This window comes from Delphinapterus leucas, chromosome 14 (assembly GCF_059928025.1).
Source record: "Delphinapterus leucas isolate spDelLeu-1000000601 "Yukka" chromosome 14, BTC_Dleu_Yukka2, whole genome shotgun sequence".
In the NCBI taxonomy this organism is placed as follows: Eukaryota; Metazoa; Chordata; class Mammalia; order Artiodactyla; family Monodontidae; genus Delphinapterus; species Delphinapterus leucas.
Window position 1 is genome coordinate 38,235,141 of NC_143142.1, and position 12,102 is coordinate 38,247,242.

Here is a 12,102-nt window from a genome sequence, read left to right on the forward strand (position 1 = left end):
AGAAACTTTCTTGTAATATCTTAAAAAATATTTTGACAGATTAATTTTCTAAGACATAGGAAGTCTCTCAAACTTGTAAACAGTTACGTAGATCCACTGAGTTCTCTTTGGCATGCAAACATATGATAACAGATTGGGCAAAAAGATTCAGGTTGGTTCTTCCAATTTTACAAGTTATACGCATTTTACTTGCAGTAATTGTGGGTATATTTAATTCCAAAGACTGGGTTTCCTAGACATCAACAAATCAGTAAACAAACTCTGTTATATCATATCATATCTTGCCTGATATATTTCTTTTTATCCCATTCTGATTTTAGCAAAGGAAGTACCAGTCTATTTTAAAATAAAATTGTATGCATTACTTAATACCTCACTTCTTAGTCCTTGTTCCCAAAAGCATTATCTGAAATGCCAGTTCATTTCTTATAACTCCTCCTAGAAAGCCGATATAAAGCACAGTTAGATCTACACACTTCATAAAAAGTAGTAGAAGCCACCTTATCTACTTAAGAGATGGTTTATTTTCTCTCTGCTCTAAAACAGACAGAAAAGTCTATAAGATCTTTTCACTTTTGAACATCTTTCAAGTTGGGATTTTCTTCCTCTTGATATATTCATGTTTTCAGATTGATGTTCCATTTATTAAAGATATTCGTGTGTGTATATGGGTTAATATATATGAGAAGTTGATTACGTGTGAGGAGTTTTGTTGAGATTCTTTTATTAGTCATTTACAACTGAAATGGTCTTTTTCAGTCAATCAGTCCGAAGAGTCTGTCCATTATATGAAGGAAGTGTACTTAAGAGCCTTGAGTCAAATAGTTTAACTAGGATTTCTGTAAGGTTTGCACCATCGGTGGAATATTTCATATTGTATGTTTCTTTGACCTGTGTGGCTAATGTATGATATAAACCAAGATCTCCTGTTTTATCCTACTGCGATAAAACGAAAGGCTACATTCTAGAGTGCTTTGTGCATGTCTTTTAGTAGTAATTAAAATATATGTACAAACACAAACACACTTATTGGAAGTCATTTGGAACCACAGATGTGTATAAAGCCTGGCTGTAGAAACCTTTAAGAAGGTGGGAACTTAAATGAAGGGTTTTAATTTTATTGTGTGGGTCCCTTTCTACAGACTTGGAGAGGAAATGAAGCAGAAGAGTGGACCCCTCGGACGTACGAAGATCTAGAAGGTCTGCCTTGTATTGTGATATTAACTGGCAAAGATCCCCTTGGAGAAACCTTTCCCAGGTACAATGTGAATCATTAGTTTTTATTTTCCATTAGTTGCCCACCTGAGCTGGTGGTTAAAACTTGGCTGATGGTCCCCCATTTCATTCACTTGGCAAGTGAGAAAAGAATTGTTTTATTCGGGGATATGAGAAATTTAGCCTTCCTTGAGTCTCTCTTTTGACTTTCCAGAGTTAGCCCAGCAATCTGGGGAATGGGAGATAGCCACAGATGAGGAGTGTTTATGCATCGAAGCACGGCAGCCAGAGGGGCAGCGAGGAAAAGCACTGCCGCCAATGAGGAGTTCTGGGGATGAAGTGTCTCTGTTAGTCTGCTGTTCCCTCAAGGATCCAGGGCCTGTAGGTTGGAAGGCAACAGCACCAATAATCATAGCACTCACTGAACGCTTACCGTGTGTCAGGCATTGTGTTAAATGCCTTACCCTTGTCATGCCATTCATTCCTTTCAGTAACTGGGTCAGCTGGACACTGTTACTCTATTTTATATGTGGAGAAAATGAAGTGACTAGCCCGAGGGCCTAAGCTAGGAGGTGGTAGAGCTGAGGTTCACATCAGGCATTACCTGGCACCGAAGCTCACGATTTTGACTGCTGCGCCGCACCCAGACACCCAGACACACGTAAACATGGCATGCCTCACCAAAGACAGACTCGCCAAAGATATCCTTACTTTCGTGCAGGTCTTTGAAGTACTGTGACCTCCGGTTAATTGATTCAAGCTATTTAACTCGCACGGCCTTGGAGCAGGAGGTGGGTCTGGCGTGCTGCTACGTCTCAAAAGAGGTCATCCGGGGGCCCACTGCTGCCCTGGACCTTAGTGGCAAGGAGCAAGAGAGAGCCGCCGTCGGCGAGAACGGTGCCGAGGAGCTGCTCATGGACCTGGAGAGGCCCCAGAGCAACAGCAGTGCTGTCACTGGAACCTCAGGTCAGTACTTTCTCTTTCAAGGGATCAGAGGCAGTAGTGAGGAGGGGGGTAGGAGTATGGAAGGCAGAGGCATCTGCTGACTCCCATCAAGGCTTTCAGAGCCTTGGGTGACTCAGGCATCCTGTCCCGACCTTGGTTCTCCAGGAGATACTTGGAAGACATGACTCTTGAACAGCCACAAGATACGTTCCTAGGGAAGCATTTAATGAAGAGCTTGCTACTAAGCTAGATAATACAGAAACTAAATTTCATCAACCCCGGCTGCCACCATTTCCCCTAGTCTCTCTCACCCTAATCATCTCGTAGATATTACGTATCTGATATTTGCACAAAGGCCTTCTTTTCCTTCCAGATCCTGAAGCTGTAAGTTTTTGCTAATTGGCCTAGTATCTGGCACAAAGTATTTGTTTGAATGAATGAATGAATGAGTGACTTTTCTAAGTACTTAATGGCAAGTGTTCGTATGCTGAAGGCTACTCTGGGACCATGGGTTGGCTGGGACAATCCAGTCTGCAGCCTGCCAGCCACTCTCTGACTGTGTTACTGTGGGGTTGATGGCAGTGCTTGGCATCAGTTTTCTTCTGATAAACAGTATTAAGCAAATACAGCACTATTTCCATTTTTTTTCTGACTGTGAAAGTTATAATAAAGCTTTATATAGAAAACTTGGAGAATGTAATGAAGTATAGAGAAGAGGTAAAAAATGAAAACTCCACAGCAGAGGGAACCACCATTTGTGTTCCTTCTCCCCTGTGCTTCCCTTCTCTCATCTCCATGACACACACACGCAAACACACACACAATTTCATGGCCAAAAGCAGCACCAGTCTTTCTATTCACTGTCAGCTGCTGTCGGATGGGCTCCCTAGGAGAACGGAAAGGCAGGTATCTGTGGGGTTTTCTGACTTTCTGTGGTGCCCCTCAGCCTGGAAGAGCATGGGGACTGTCCTTTGGGGTCTGCCCAGCTGCTCCCCTCAGTCAGGGGTCAGGGCCGTACCTCCCCCACCCCGTCACTACAGGCTCCCCAGTTCTGCCTCTGCGACCAGGTCAGAATAAAGGGGAGAGGTTGGGAGGAGTGTAAAGGGTAATAGAGGGGAGGGGTACTATCACATCTAGAAGCTTTTGGATACCAGCATCAGTGACCGAGAGGCAAGGAAGGTAGGGGTGGGGATGGTGATGAGCGCTGGAATTCCTTCCTGTGGCTCTTTAATCAGCCCCACAAGCCTCACTATTCTGGCCTTGTTCTGATTAAATCACACAAAGGTAATGATTTGCCTTCTGTTTTTAGAGTTTTCCCCGCTTTCAGGATGCACGTGCTGCACACACACACACACACACACACACACACACACCACTGGCCTTGGGGTGACTCTGAGGGTCCTCAGGGGGGCTCACTGCCCAAGGTGTGCAGGCCCGTGGACTCCAGGGCCGATGAAGGGAGAGGAAAGCCCTCACACAAAAGTCAGATAAGCAGTGGATTGACGGTGTTAGGAGCCTCTGGTTACTGGCTATTCATCTAGGATCTCCCAAGGTCGGGATATGACCCCCAGGCCTGGGAAGCACCGGTCTGAGCCAGAGAGAGCCTGCAATCTTGAGTGTAATGAGCTTCTGGTTTGTCCTCAAGCCAAAGAGGGGCTGATGGACTAGAGGGGAAAACATGTTTGAAGTGAATTGGCCACAGGTGCAGGGATTTCTGGGCAAGAGCAGCATCTCGCTGGGAGGAGATAAAGCTCTCCCTTCCCACGGAGCTACTTCCCACGCTGGTCTGGGCGTCCATGGAAGGGGCTGCACGCTGGGGAGGTATCCAGAGCCAGAAGCGTGGGGCCCTGGGACCCCCAGAAGGAGGCGAGTGGCACTGGGGCAGGACTTGGATGTCAGCCTGTGTCGGTCAGGGTCCTGGAATGAATCAGAAGGCTTATCCAAACGAGGTAACCTGAGGAGAGTTTAATATGCCGGCAGGATGCAGCCAAGGAGCAGGAGATGGCGTGGTCGACCCCAGGGCGGGCGCCCAGACCACCACGCGGACTGAAGACGCCGGGGAGGGTGTGGGGGGGGTGGGCAGACATGGGCCCCGGAGGAAGCTGGGGCGTGGGGGGGGGAGTACCGATTTCCTATGGCGTCTCCACTGGCCGACCCCACGCAGGATCAGGGGATGGGAGGGGGGGCAGGACGCTCTGTAGTCCGCGCACCGCCGGGTCCCCCCCCCCGCCCGGCGTCCAGGCCGGTCCCCCTGGCAGAGGCGGCGGTGACAGAGCGGGCGCGCGGCGGGCTGTTGTCCGTCCTCTTTCAGGCTCCATCATGGAGAACGGGGTGAGCTCGTCCAGCACTGCCGACAAGTCCCAGAAGCAGCCCCTGACCCCCAGCTTCCGGAGCCCGGCCAACAGCGTGGGGCTGGACGAAGGGGTCTCGGCGGGCCTGGCAGGAGCCGGAGAGACCCTGAAGCAGGAGTGTGACTCCCTGGGCCCCCAGATGGCGAGCAGCAGCACCACCTCCAAGCCGTCGTCGTTCTCGTCGGGGCCCGGGGCGCCGCGGTGGCCGGGACAGCCGGGGCCGGGCTTCCGGGGCGCGCACGCCGCGCTGCCCCCGGTCGTGATCCTGTCCAAGGCGGCCTACAGCCTCCTGGGCTCGCGGCGGGGCGGCAAGCTGCCGGCGTCCGCGGCCCTGCTGCCGCACCCCGACGTGGCCTGGGCCAGCCCCCTGCGGCCGCTGCTGCCCGGGCACGCGAGCGCCGAGGAGCAGTCCCTATACTACCGCCGCTGGACCGCGGCGCGGCCGCACCACGCCGACCACGGCAACCAGGCCGACCCCGCCTCGGGCGCGCGGCCCTGCCATCCCCGCCGCCTGCTGCTGACCGGGCCCCCGCAGGTAGGGAAGGGTGCTGGGGGGCGGAGGGGGCTTGGGGGCTCCGGAGGGAGGGCCAGAGAGGGGGGAGAGGGGTCTCGCGTTGGGGTTCGGTGGTCGGGGCACGGAGGCCCCCCACTCCTGCAGGGAGACGCGGAAGAGCTCACGTGTGAAATCTCTTTTTTCCGCCCCTCTCCTCCCTAAACCTCTCTTCACCAGGTGGGGAAGACTGGCTCCTACTTGCAGTTCCTGAGGATCCTCTTCCGCATGCTTATCAGGCTCCTGGAGGTAGACGTGTACGACGAGGCAGAGATCAACACCGGTGAGTTCCGAGCCGGCAGCATGGGTATTAACACCACAGCTGGAGCCTTCCCGCGTTCTCCTGGAGGTATACATGCGCTTATGGGCAGGGTTCTCGAGAGGTTAAAGGTCGTGAGCCAGCAAAGAGTTGTAAGCAAGCTGTGGCCGCGTTGAGCTCCCTGAGGTTGGGGTGGGTCTTCCCCTCTTTCAACCCCCGATCCCCTCTGTGTCCTGTGCAACGCTGGGCAAAGAGGCATCTCATAAAGTCCTGTCAGGTGGGTTCACTGCTCAGATGGTCAAACTGTCCAGGTTTAAAATTCTAGTGCGGTGGTCTACTGCTTAAGGGTCCAGGGCATGTTTTATACTCTGCATAACCAGGCCTTTGTTGGTTCGTCAGAGTAGACGTTATGTTTTGCCTGCTGGCTCCGAGGGAAGGTGTGTGGGTTGCTATGACGAAAGGAAAACTTCCAGGAGCAGAACAGAACCCTGGTGCTGTAAACAACCCCTTGCCACTGGCAGTAAGATGCAGGGGCTGGTGCTTGACAGACTAGCCTGTGCCTCCTGCCCGGCTTCTTGGCCCTTCCACCCCGGCTGTCACCTGTGAAGGAGGCAGTTCCGCTCTGCAGCCTGTCCAGCAAGGCCAGAAAGGGGGCATGAGCAGGGGTCAGCCAGCATTAACTCTGCAGCCAGGGGGAGTGTGGCTTCAAACTACAGCTTCACATCTCAGAAAAGAATGACCGTGTGCTGGAAGAAACAGGGAGGGGTAGGGGCAGGGGCAGGAGAGAGAAGTGGTAGTGCTTCCCCAGCCCCTCAGAGATGAGTCCAGAAAAGGGAAAGGCCTTGTCATCTTCCATCAGATTAGCCCTTGGAGACCTCCCCTCACTTGCTTTTCCTGAATAGTTGGATCTGTTCTGTGATCAGCCCAAGGGACTAGTTTAGTTCAGAACAAGACTAGGTAAAATCAGCCATATTTAATCATTTTACTATGGCTTTTGGCTCTATTTCCATCTTCACCAGTTCACATCCATGATTCCAGACACAGACACAATTCCATCTTCCTATCCACATCTTGTTTGTGTCCCCAGCTGAGCTGTACCAGGCCCCCAGGCCCACCACAGAGGGGATTGAAACACCCTGAGCTGCATGGAGCGGACTGGGCCCCAGGTGCAAGGGCAGAGCCAAGCAGACAGGAATGAGGGGCCGTCATCCGCTGACTTTCCCCCAGGCTCCTTGGTGCTGCAGGAGAGTGATGCCTTTACTTTTCGCCTCAAATCCTGCTACAGGGCCTATAGCTGTGAGAGTCAAACCTGGCCTTTGTAACGAGAAGCACTGTTAGTTTGGCTTTATTCCTTTACCCTTATTTTAGTGCAGGTGAATGTAGTGGTGCTCTGGAGAGGCACAAGGACGCCTTTTTTAAAAACTAGAATAAGCTTTAACTTTTAAATAAAATGCATACTTTTAAAATAAAACTTAAAAAAATAACTTTTTAATAAGTTTATTTTTATTTTTGGCTGCATTGGGTCTTTGTTGCGGTACGTGGGCTTCTCACTGCGGTGGCTTCTCTTGTGGAACACAGGCTCTAGGTGCACGGGCTTCAGTAGTTGTGGCACTCGAGCTCAGTAGTTGTGGCACCCAGGCTTAGTTGCTCCACGGCATGTGGGATCTTCCCGGACCAGGGCTCAAACCCGTGTCCCCTGCATTGGTAAGCAGATTCTTAATCACTGTGCCATCAGGGAAGCCCCTAAAAAAATAACTTTTAAATAAAATGCTCAGGGATATAAAAATAAGCAGTATTGTGTTTAAAAGCTAATAGCTGTAATTCTAGTCTTTAGACCTTTTTTGTTGGAATTTTTTTCTTTGTTTCTTCCTTTGAACGTTGTCTTCAGCTTGATCTTATAGTTTTTAGTATTAATAACAAATATTTATTGGACACCCACTTTGTGCCTGCCGCTGTCTTAGCACTTTCAATATGCCATCTGGAATCTTTACAACAATCAGGGGACCCTGAGAGGTGAAGGTGCCTGCAGGTGTGAAGTCACAAGTGGTGGGGCCTGGACTCAAACCCAGGGCCCCAGGCTGTCAACCTGGACTGCATGTTGGAACCACTTAAGGGGCTTTAAACACTACGATAGGTGCCTGAGTGATGAAGGAGGTTCTGGGTAGTGTGGCCTGAGCACAGGGATTTTACAGGCTCTGGGTGATTCGTAATAAGCAGCAGACACTGAATCTTGCTTGGTGTGTCCCTGAAATCTCTTCAGTATCAACGTCTTAAAACCCCACAACTAAAACTCTAAGACAGAATTCGGATCATCCAAAATTAAATAAGATTTTAAGGCAATTTGGGGGGGGGGCTGGGGTGGGAGACCAGTTGATCTCCTAGTTGTGGAAGTGTGTGGACTGGATGTGCAGAGGCTAATGATGGGGACCAGTGAGGACAAGCGTCTCCTCCGGCGGGGGTATGAAGGGACAGTCTGCTTCCCTCTACCCTGGACATGGGAGCTCATTTTTCAGAAAGGCCTTTGTCCACCCATCTGGGCGGACAACATACATACATACAACCTTCCATCCCTGACACTTGAGAGAGAGGGAGGGAGGGAGGCCAGTCGGTCTGGTCTGCCTGCTCTGTGCACTTTCTTTCTTCTTGGCCTAGATCACAGCGAAAGAAGTGAAGTGAGCCAGTCAGAGGGAGAGCCCTGGCCTGACATCGAGAGCTTCAGTAAAATGCCCTTTGACGTCAGTGTGCATGACCCCAAGTACAGTTTGATGAGCCTGGTATACACTGAAAAGCTGGCAGGGGTCAAACAAGGTCAGTGCAAGTGGAGGCTAAAGGTCAAGTGTTCACCTAAATGAAGGCAAGAGGCCTGGGGCAGTTTAATCTTGGAGAGTGGCTTCATTCATTCTCCTCTGCTTTTCTCTCGTTTTACACACATACATGTCACCTTTTCATTTTCATAGCTGCCTCTCAGGGCATAAGTTACAGAATCCTGGGAAAAGCCCTTCTGGGGAGTGGGGGACTTTCTTCCCAAGCATAGGGGCTTCAGGCACATCACGGGACGGTCTTTTGCCCCTTTATACACAGAAGCAATAAAGGAATCCAAAGTTGAGGAGCCCCGGAGACGAGAAGCCGTGTCCATGATGCTGACCAAGTACGCGGCCTACAACACCTTCCACCACTGCGAGCAGTGCCACCAGTACATGGACTTCACCTCTGCCTCCCAGGTGCAGCCCCTTTGCCCTTGCCTGTTACCCAATGTGGAACTTGTATGTAAGAGAGGAAAAGTCCCAGTTTCAAGCCCTAGACAGAGGATGGCTTGTATATGAGATGGAGCCACTCATTTGTGAGCAAAATGCTTGAAGCAATTGATTAAGATGATTTGGGGTTTATTAATAAAGGATTATGGGTGGGGGAGGGTGGGTGAAAGAAACTGAGTTTGTGTCTTAAGTCACTTCATCAAAATGGTTACATGTGTCATGTTTAGATTAGAAAGTAGCTGAGGTGTCTATCTGTGACCCTGAAAAAGCTAGATATTACAGTATGTTTGGCAAAAGGGTCTTTTCCCTCCTTTGGGTTGTTGTTGAAAATGGTGCTATTATCTACAAATTTGTAGGGTGCACCCTTTGAGCTGTGAACAAGTCTGTTGATTTGCAGAGACCTAGTCTCACTCTTATACCAGCGAGTGATGGTTTTGACCATAGGCATACAGAGGAGTCAGTGTTTGCTTTTTTATTTGGAGAGAACTGAGAGGTAGGAACACAGTAGGTGAGCAAATACCCCATAGCATTTAGCTTCTTTTTTTTTTTTTTTTTTTTTTTTTGCGGTACACGGGCCTCTCACTGTTGCGGCCTCTCCTGTTGCGGAGCACAGGCTCCGGACACACAGGCTCAGCAGCCATGGCTCACGGGCCCAGCCGCTCCGTGGCATGTGGGATCTTCCCGGACCGGGGCACGAACCCATGTCCCCTGCATTGGCAGGCGGACTCTCAACCACTGCGCCACTAGGGAAGCCCTTGGCTTCTTATTGGCCAGAGCGTCTTTAAGCACAAAAGATGGGAAAGGCAACCAATGATGGTCATATCCAGCGCCTGTCTGGGGGATAAGCTTTCCCCTACTTTACCTTCTTGACTTCTATATTATTTGGCTCTGAACACCTAGAACAACTCTTCCTCCCTATAGGATGTGCTGAGTGGATGCCCTCCAGACTTGCTTCTGCTCTTGAGGACCAGGTCTTCACTCTTTCCCCACAGGGTACTAGGAGGGATATACTGATCATTCTGCTCTTCTGGTACAAGTTACCTTTCATACCCCATTTGTTTTCTTGTGTTATTGAAAACTTTTGGTGGGATAGTTTGAAATCAGCTCAAATAATGCTTTATAGAATATAGAGGATTCAAGTCCCCTGATCTATAAATCATCGGTTTTTAGAACATTTATTAAAAACCCTCTATTCAAATAATTTGTGTGATTACAGTACTCACTAAGTAGTCAATTCCAATACTTGTGAAGCAGAATGAAGGAGAATTTAAGGGAAGAATTACAATGTTATTTCTCTATGAATGTAATATTTAGGTTAAAACCCTTGGTGAACTCTTGCTGAATAAGTGATGATCTCTTTTCATTAAGCCAAGTATTGTCTGCATTGTAAAGACCTTTATTTAGTCATTCACCGGGATGGGTTACTGAGAGTGTGTGAACTTGTCAGCAATTTAAAAAATAGGTTTATATTTGGCTTGGATGAGTCAGAGGTCTCTCCTGGAAGCCAGAGTTCTAGGCTAAATGACTGTTCAGGTATCTTCAGCTTCCACGGTAGCCAGGAAGGATGGGGCCACAGAGGCATTTAAATAATGTCAGTCTTTATAGTTTACTCAGAATAGTGATATTCCTTTGACCTGGCCCACACGGAAGCGTTTCCCCCCTCACTGGGCACCTTTGGGAATGTTTCGTGGCAGGACGTCCCCTCGGTATACTGGACCCCCGTAGGACTGAGCAGCAGTGGTTCTAAGAAGGAGAGAAATGCATATAGTTTCCAGTAACAGCTGTTTCTCCACACACGGAGAGGCTGTGTAGGGGCGAGGTGCTTGGCTCTCTGGTCAGCGGCAGCCCCTAAAAGATGAGGCGTCTGCCTTTCCAGCCCTCTCGACACTGCACGCACAGCAGGTCTGGTGGCAGGCAGAAGTTCAGGTTAGTTTGCCTCTCAGTAACAGCCTTAACGAGTGGCCTGGAGGTTTGCAAACCGTGAGCTTACATTCCCTCCCTTTCTTCTCTGCAAACGCAGATGTCCGACTCCACCCTTCACGCCTTCACGTTCTCTTCCTCTATGCTGGGAGAAGAGGTGCAGCTCTATTTCATCATTCCCAAATCCAAAGAGAGTCATTTCATCTTCAGCAAGCAGGGCAAACACCTGGAGAGCATGCGGCTGCCCCTGGTTTCAGACAAGGTGGGTGATAGCGTCTGGACACAAGGACTGACAGGCCTCAGGTATTAGATTAGGTTCTCTAAGCTTCTGATATCTAAGGGTTCTAATTTCTCTTTTTGGTCTCTGGTCCTTTCTTTCCCTTTTTCTCTTTCAGCAGAATTTGAATGCGGTCAAGAGCCCTATTTTCACTCCTTCCAGTGGTCGCCACGAGCACGGACTCCTAAACCTCTTTCACGCCATGGAGGGCATCAGTCACCTGCACCTACTGGTGGTTAAGGAGTATGAGATGCCGCTGTACCGCAAGTACTGGCCCAACCACATCATGCTGGTGCTTCCTGGCATGTTCAATAATGCAGGCGTGGGTAAGGGGGCCCCCAGATGGGGGGAAGGGCTGGAAAGATAAACTAAGCTCCATTCCCCAGGCATGAACTTTCAGAGGTTCCCCTGCCCCTGGATAGTGTCTTGCCCTGCAGACCAAAGGACTTTTCATTCCTCTTTAAATGACTTTTCATTTCTCTTGATCTGCAGTTTTGCAGAGTTTTTAACTTTTGAGGACTAGTAACCAAAGAAGTCACTGGTACGTTGAGCACCCTGGGAAGGACTGGGACTCTTCCCAGTATAGGCCGCAGATGTTCCTTGCTGCAGGCTGGCAGCAGGAACATCACAGTGAGGAGGAGAGTCTGAGGAGGGGAGTTAGTAGTTCACAGTCCGGTCTGGAGGGATCTCTGAGGGGCATCACTAATCTTAAAGGCACACAGCAAGTTCTTGGGGGCTCTGTGCAGCTGGGGAATGGAAGCATCATCACTGCCTACGGCAGTTATCTTAAAAGTGCCTGGAAGAAGTCTTTCCCGCTTTTCCCCAAGGAGTTTAAGAGCAATGGGCTGATTTCTCAGAGGCGGCACCTGGTTGTTGAGTGTATTGACAGAGCTGGGGAGGAACTGGAGAGAGCGGTCTAGAGCTCCTTCATTTCCCTCCTGAAGGCAGGAAACCTCCACATGGACCCAGTGTTCTAGAGCTCTAGTGTCTAGTCACTCCCTGCATCTAACTCACTTCCCATTGGCTTCTGTGGGTATCTCAGTGCAGAGTCTCAGAGGGCTGAGGATCAAGAGCTTTAGAGGAAGAACATCCAGCCCAGAGCTGGAGTGAACACAGAAGAGACCCGAGTAGTGCCCTCGATCCACACAGGCCTTCTCTCCAGGTCTCTCTCTCCCTTTCTTCTTAGGTCTCTTCCTTTCTTGTTCTCCATTCCATTCCTTTTCATGTCCTTAAACTTTAGCCTTAATATGGGATTAAAATATTTTCCCAAACTGGTTTGTTTTGAATGCAATTTCCCATGTTTATCACAGTATCAGATGACTTAGGACTTT

General features: G+C 49.7%; 2 protein-coding genes across 4 annotated transcripts in view; one reads left to right on the forward strand and one right to left on the reverse strand.

Moving 5' to 3' along the window:
- Positions 1-12,102, forward strand: part of GREB1L (GREB1 like retinoic acid receptor coactivator) — a 119,809-nt gene that overhangs the window by 98,700 nt on the left and 9,007 nt on the right. Inside the window, exons 19-26 of the mRNA XM_030760449.2 lie at positions 1,143-1,258; positions 1,937-2,181; positions 4,472-5,046; positions 5,242-5,344; positions 7,973-8,128; positions 8,402-8,541; positions 10,595-10,756; positions 10,890-11,097. Of these exons, the coding sequence (XP_030616309.2) occupies positions 1,143-1,258; positions 1,937-2,181; positions 4,472-5,046; positions 5,242-5,344; positions 7,973-8,128; positions 8,402-8,541; positions 10,595-10,756; positions 10,890-11,097 (1,705 nt within the window). The remainder of the gene's footprint in view (positions 1-1,142; positions 1,259-1,936; positions 2,182-4,471; positions 5,047-5,241; positions 5,345-7,972; positions 8,129-8,401; positions 8,542-10,594; positions 10,757-10,889; positions 11,098-12,102) is intronic.
- ESCO1 (establishment of sister chromatid cohesion N-acetyltransferase 1) overlaps positions 6,453-12,102 on the reverse strand; it is a 93,395-nt gene continuing 87,745 nt past the window's right edge. Inside the window, exon 11 of one of the 3 annotated variants that reach the window (XR_016387598.1) lies at positions 6,453-7,016. The gene's annotated coding sequence lies outside the window, so the exon portion shown is untranslated. The remainder of the gene's footprint in view (positions 7,017-12,102) is intronic. The other 2 variants (XR_016387600.1, XM_089894975.1) reach the window with 2 other exon arrangements.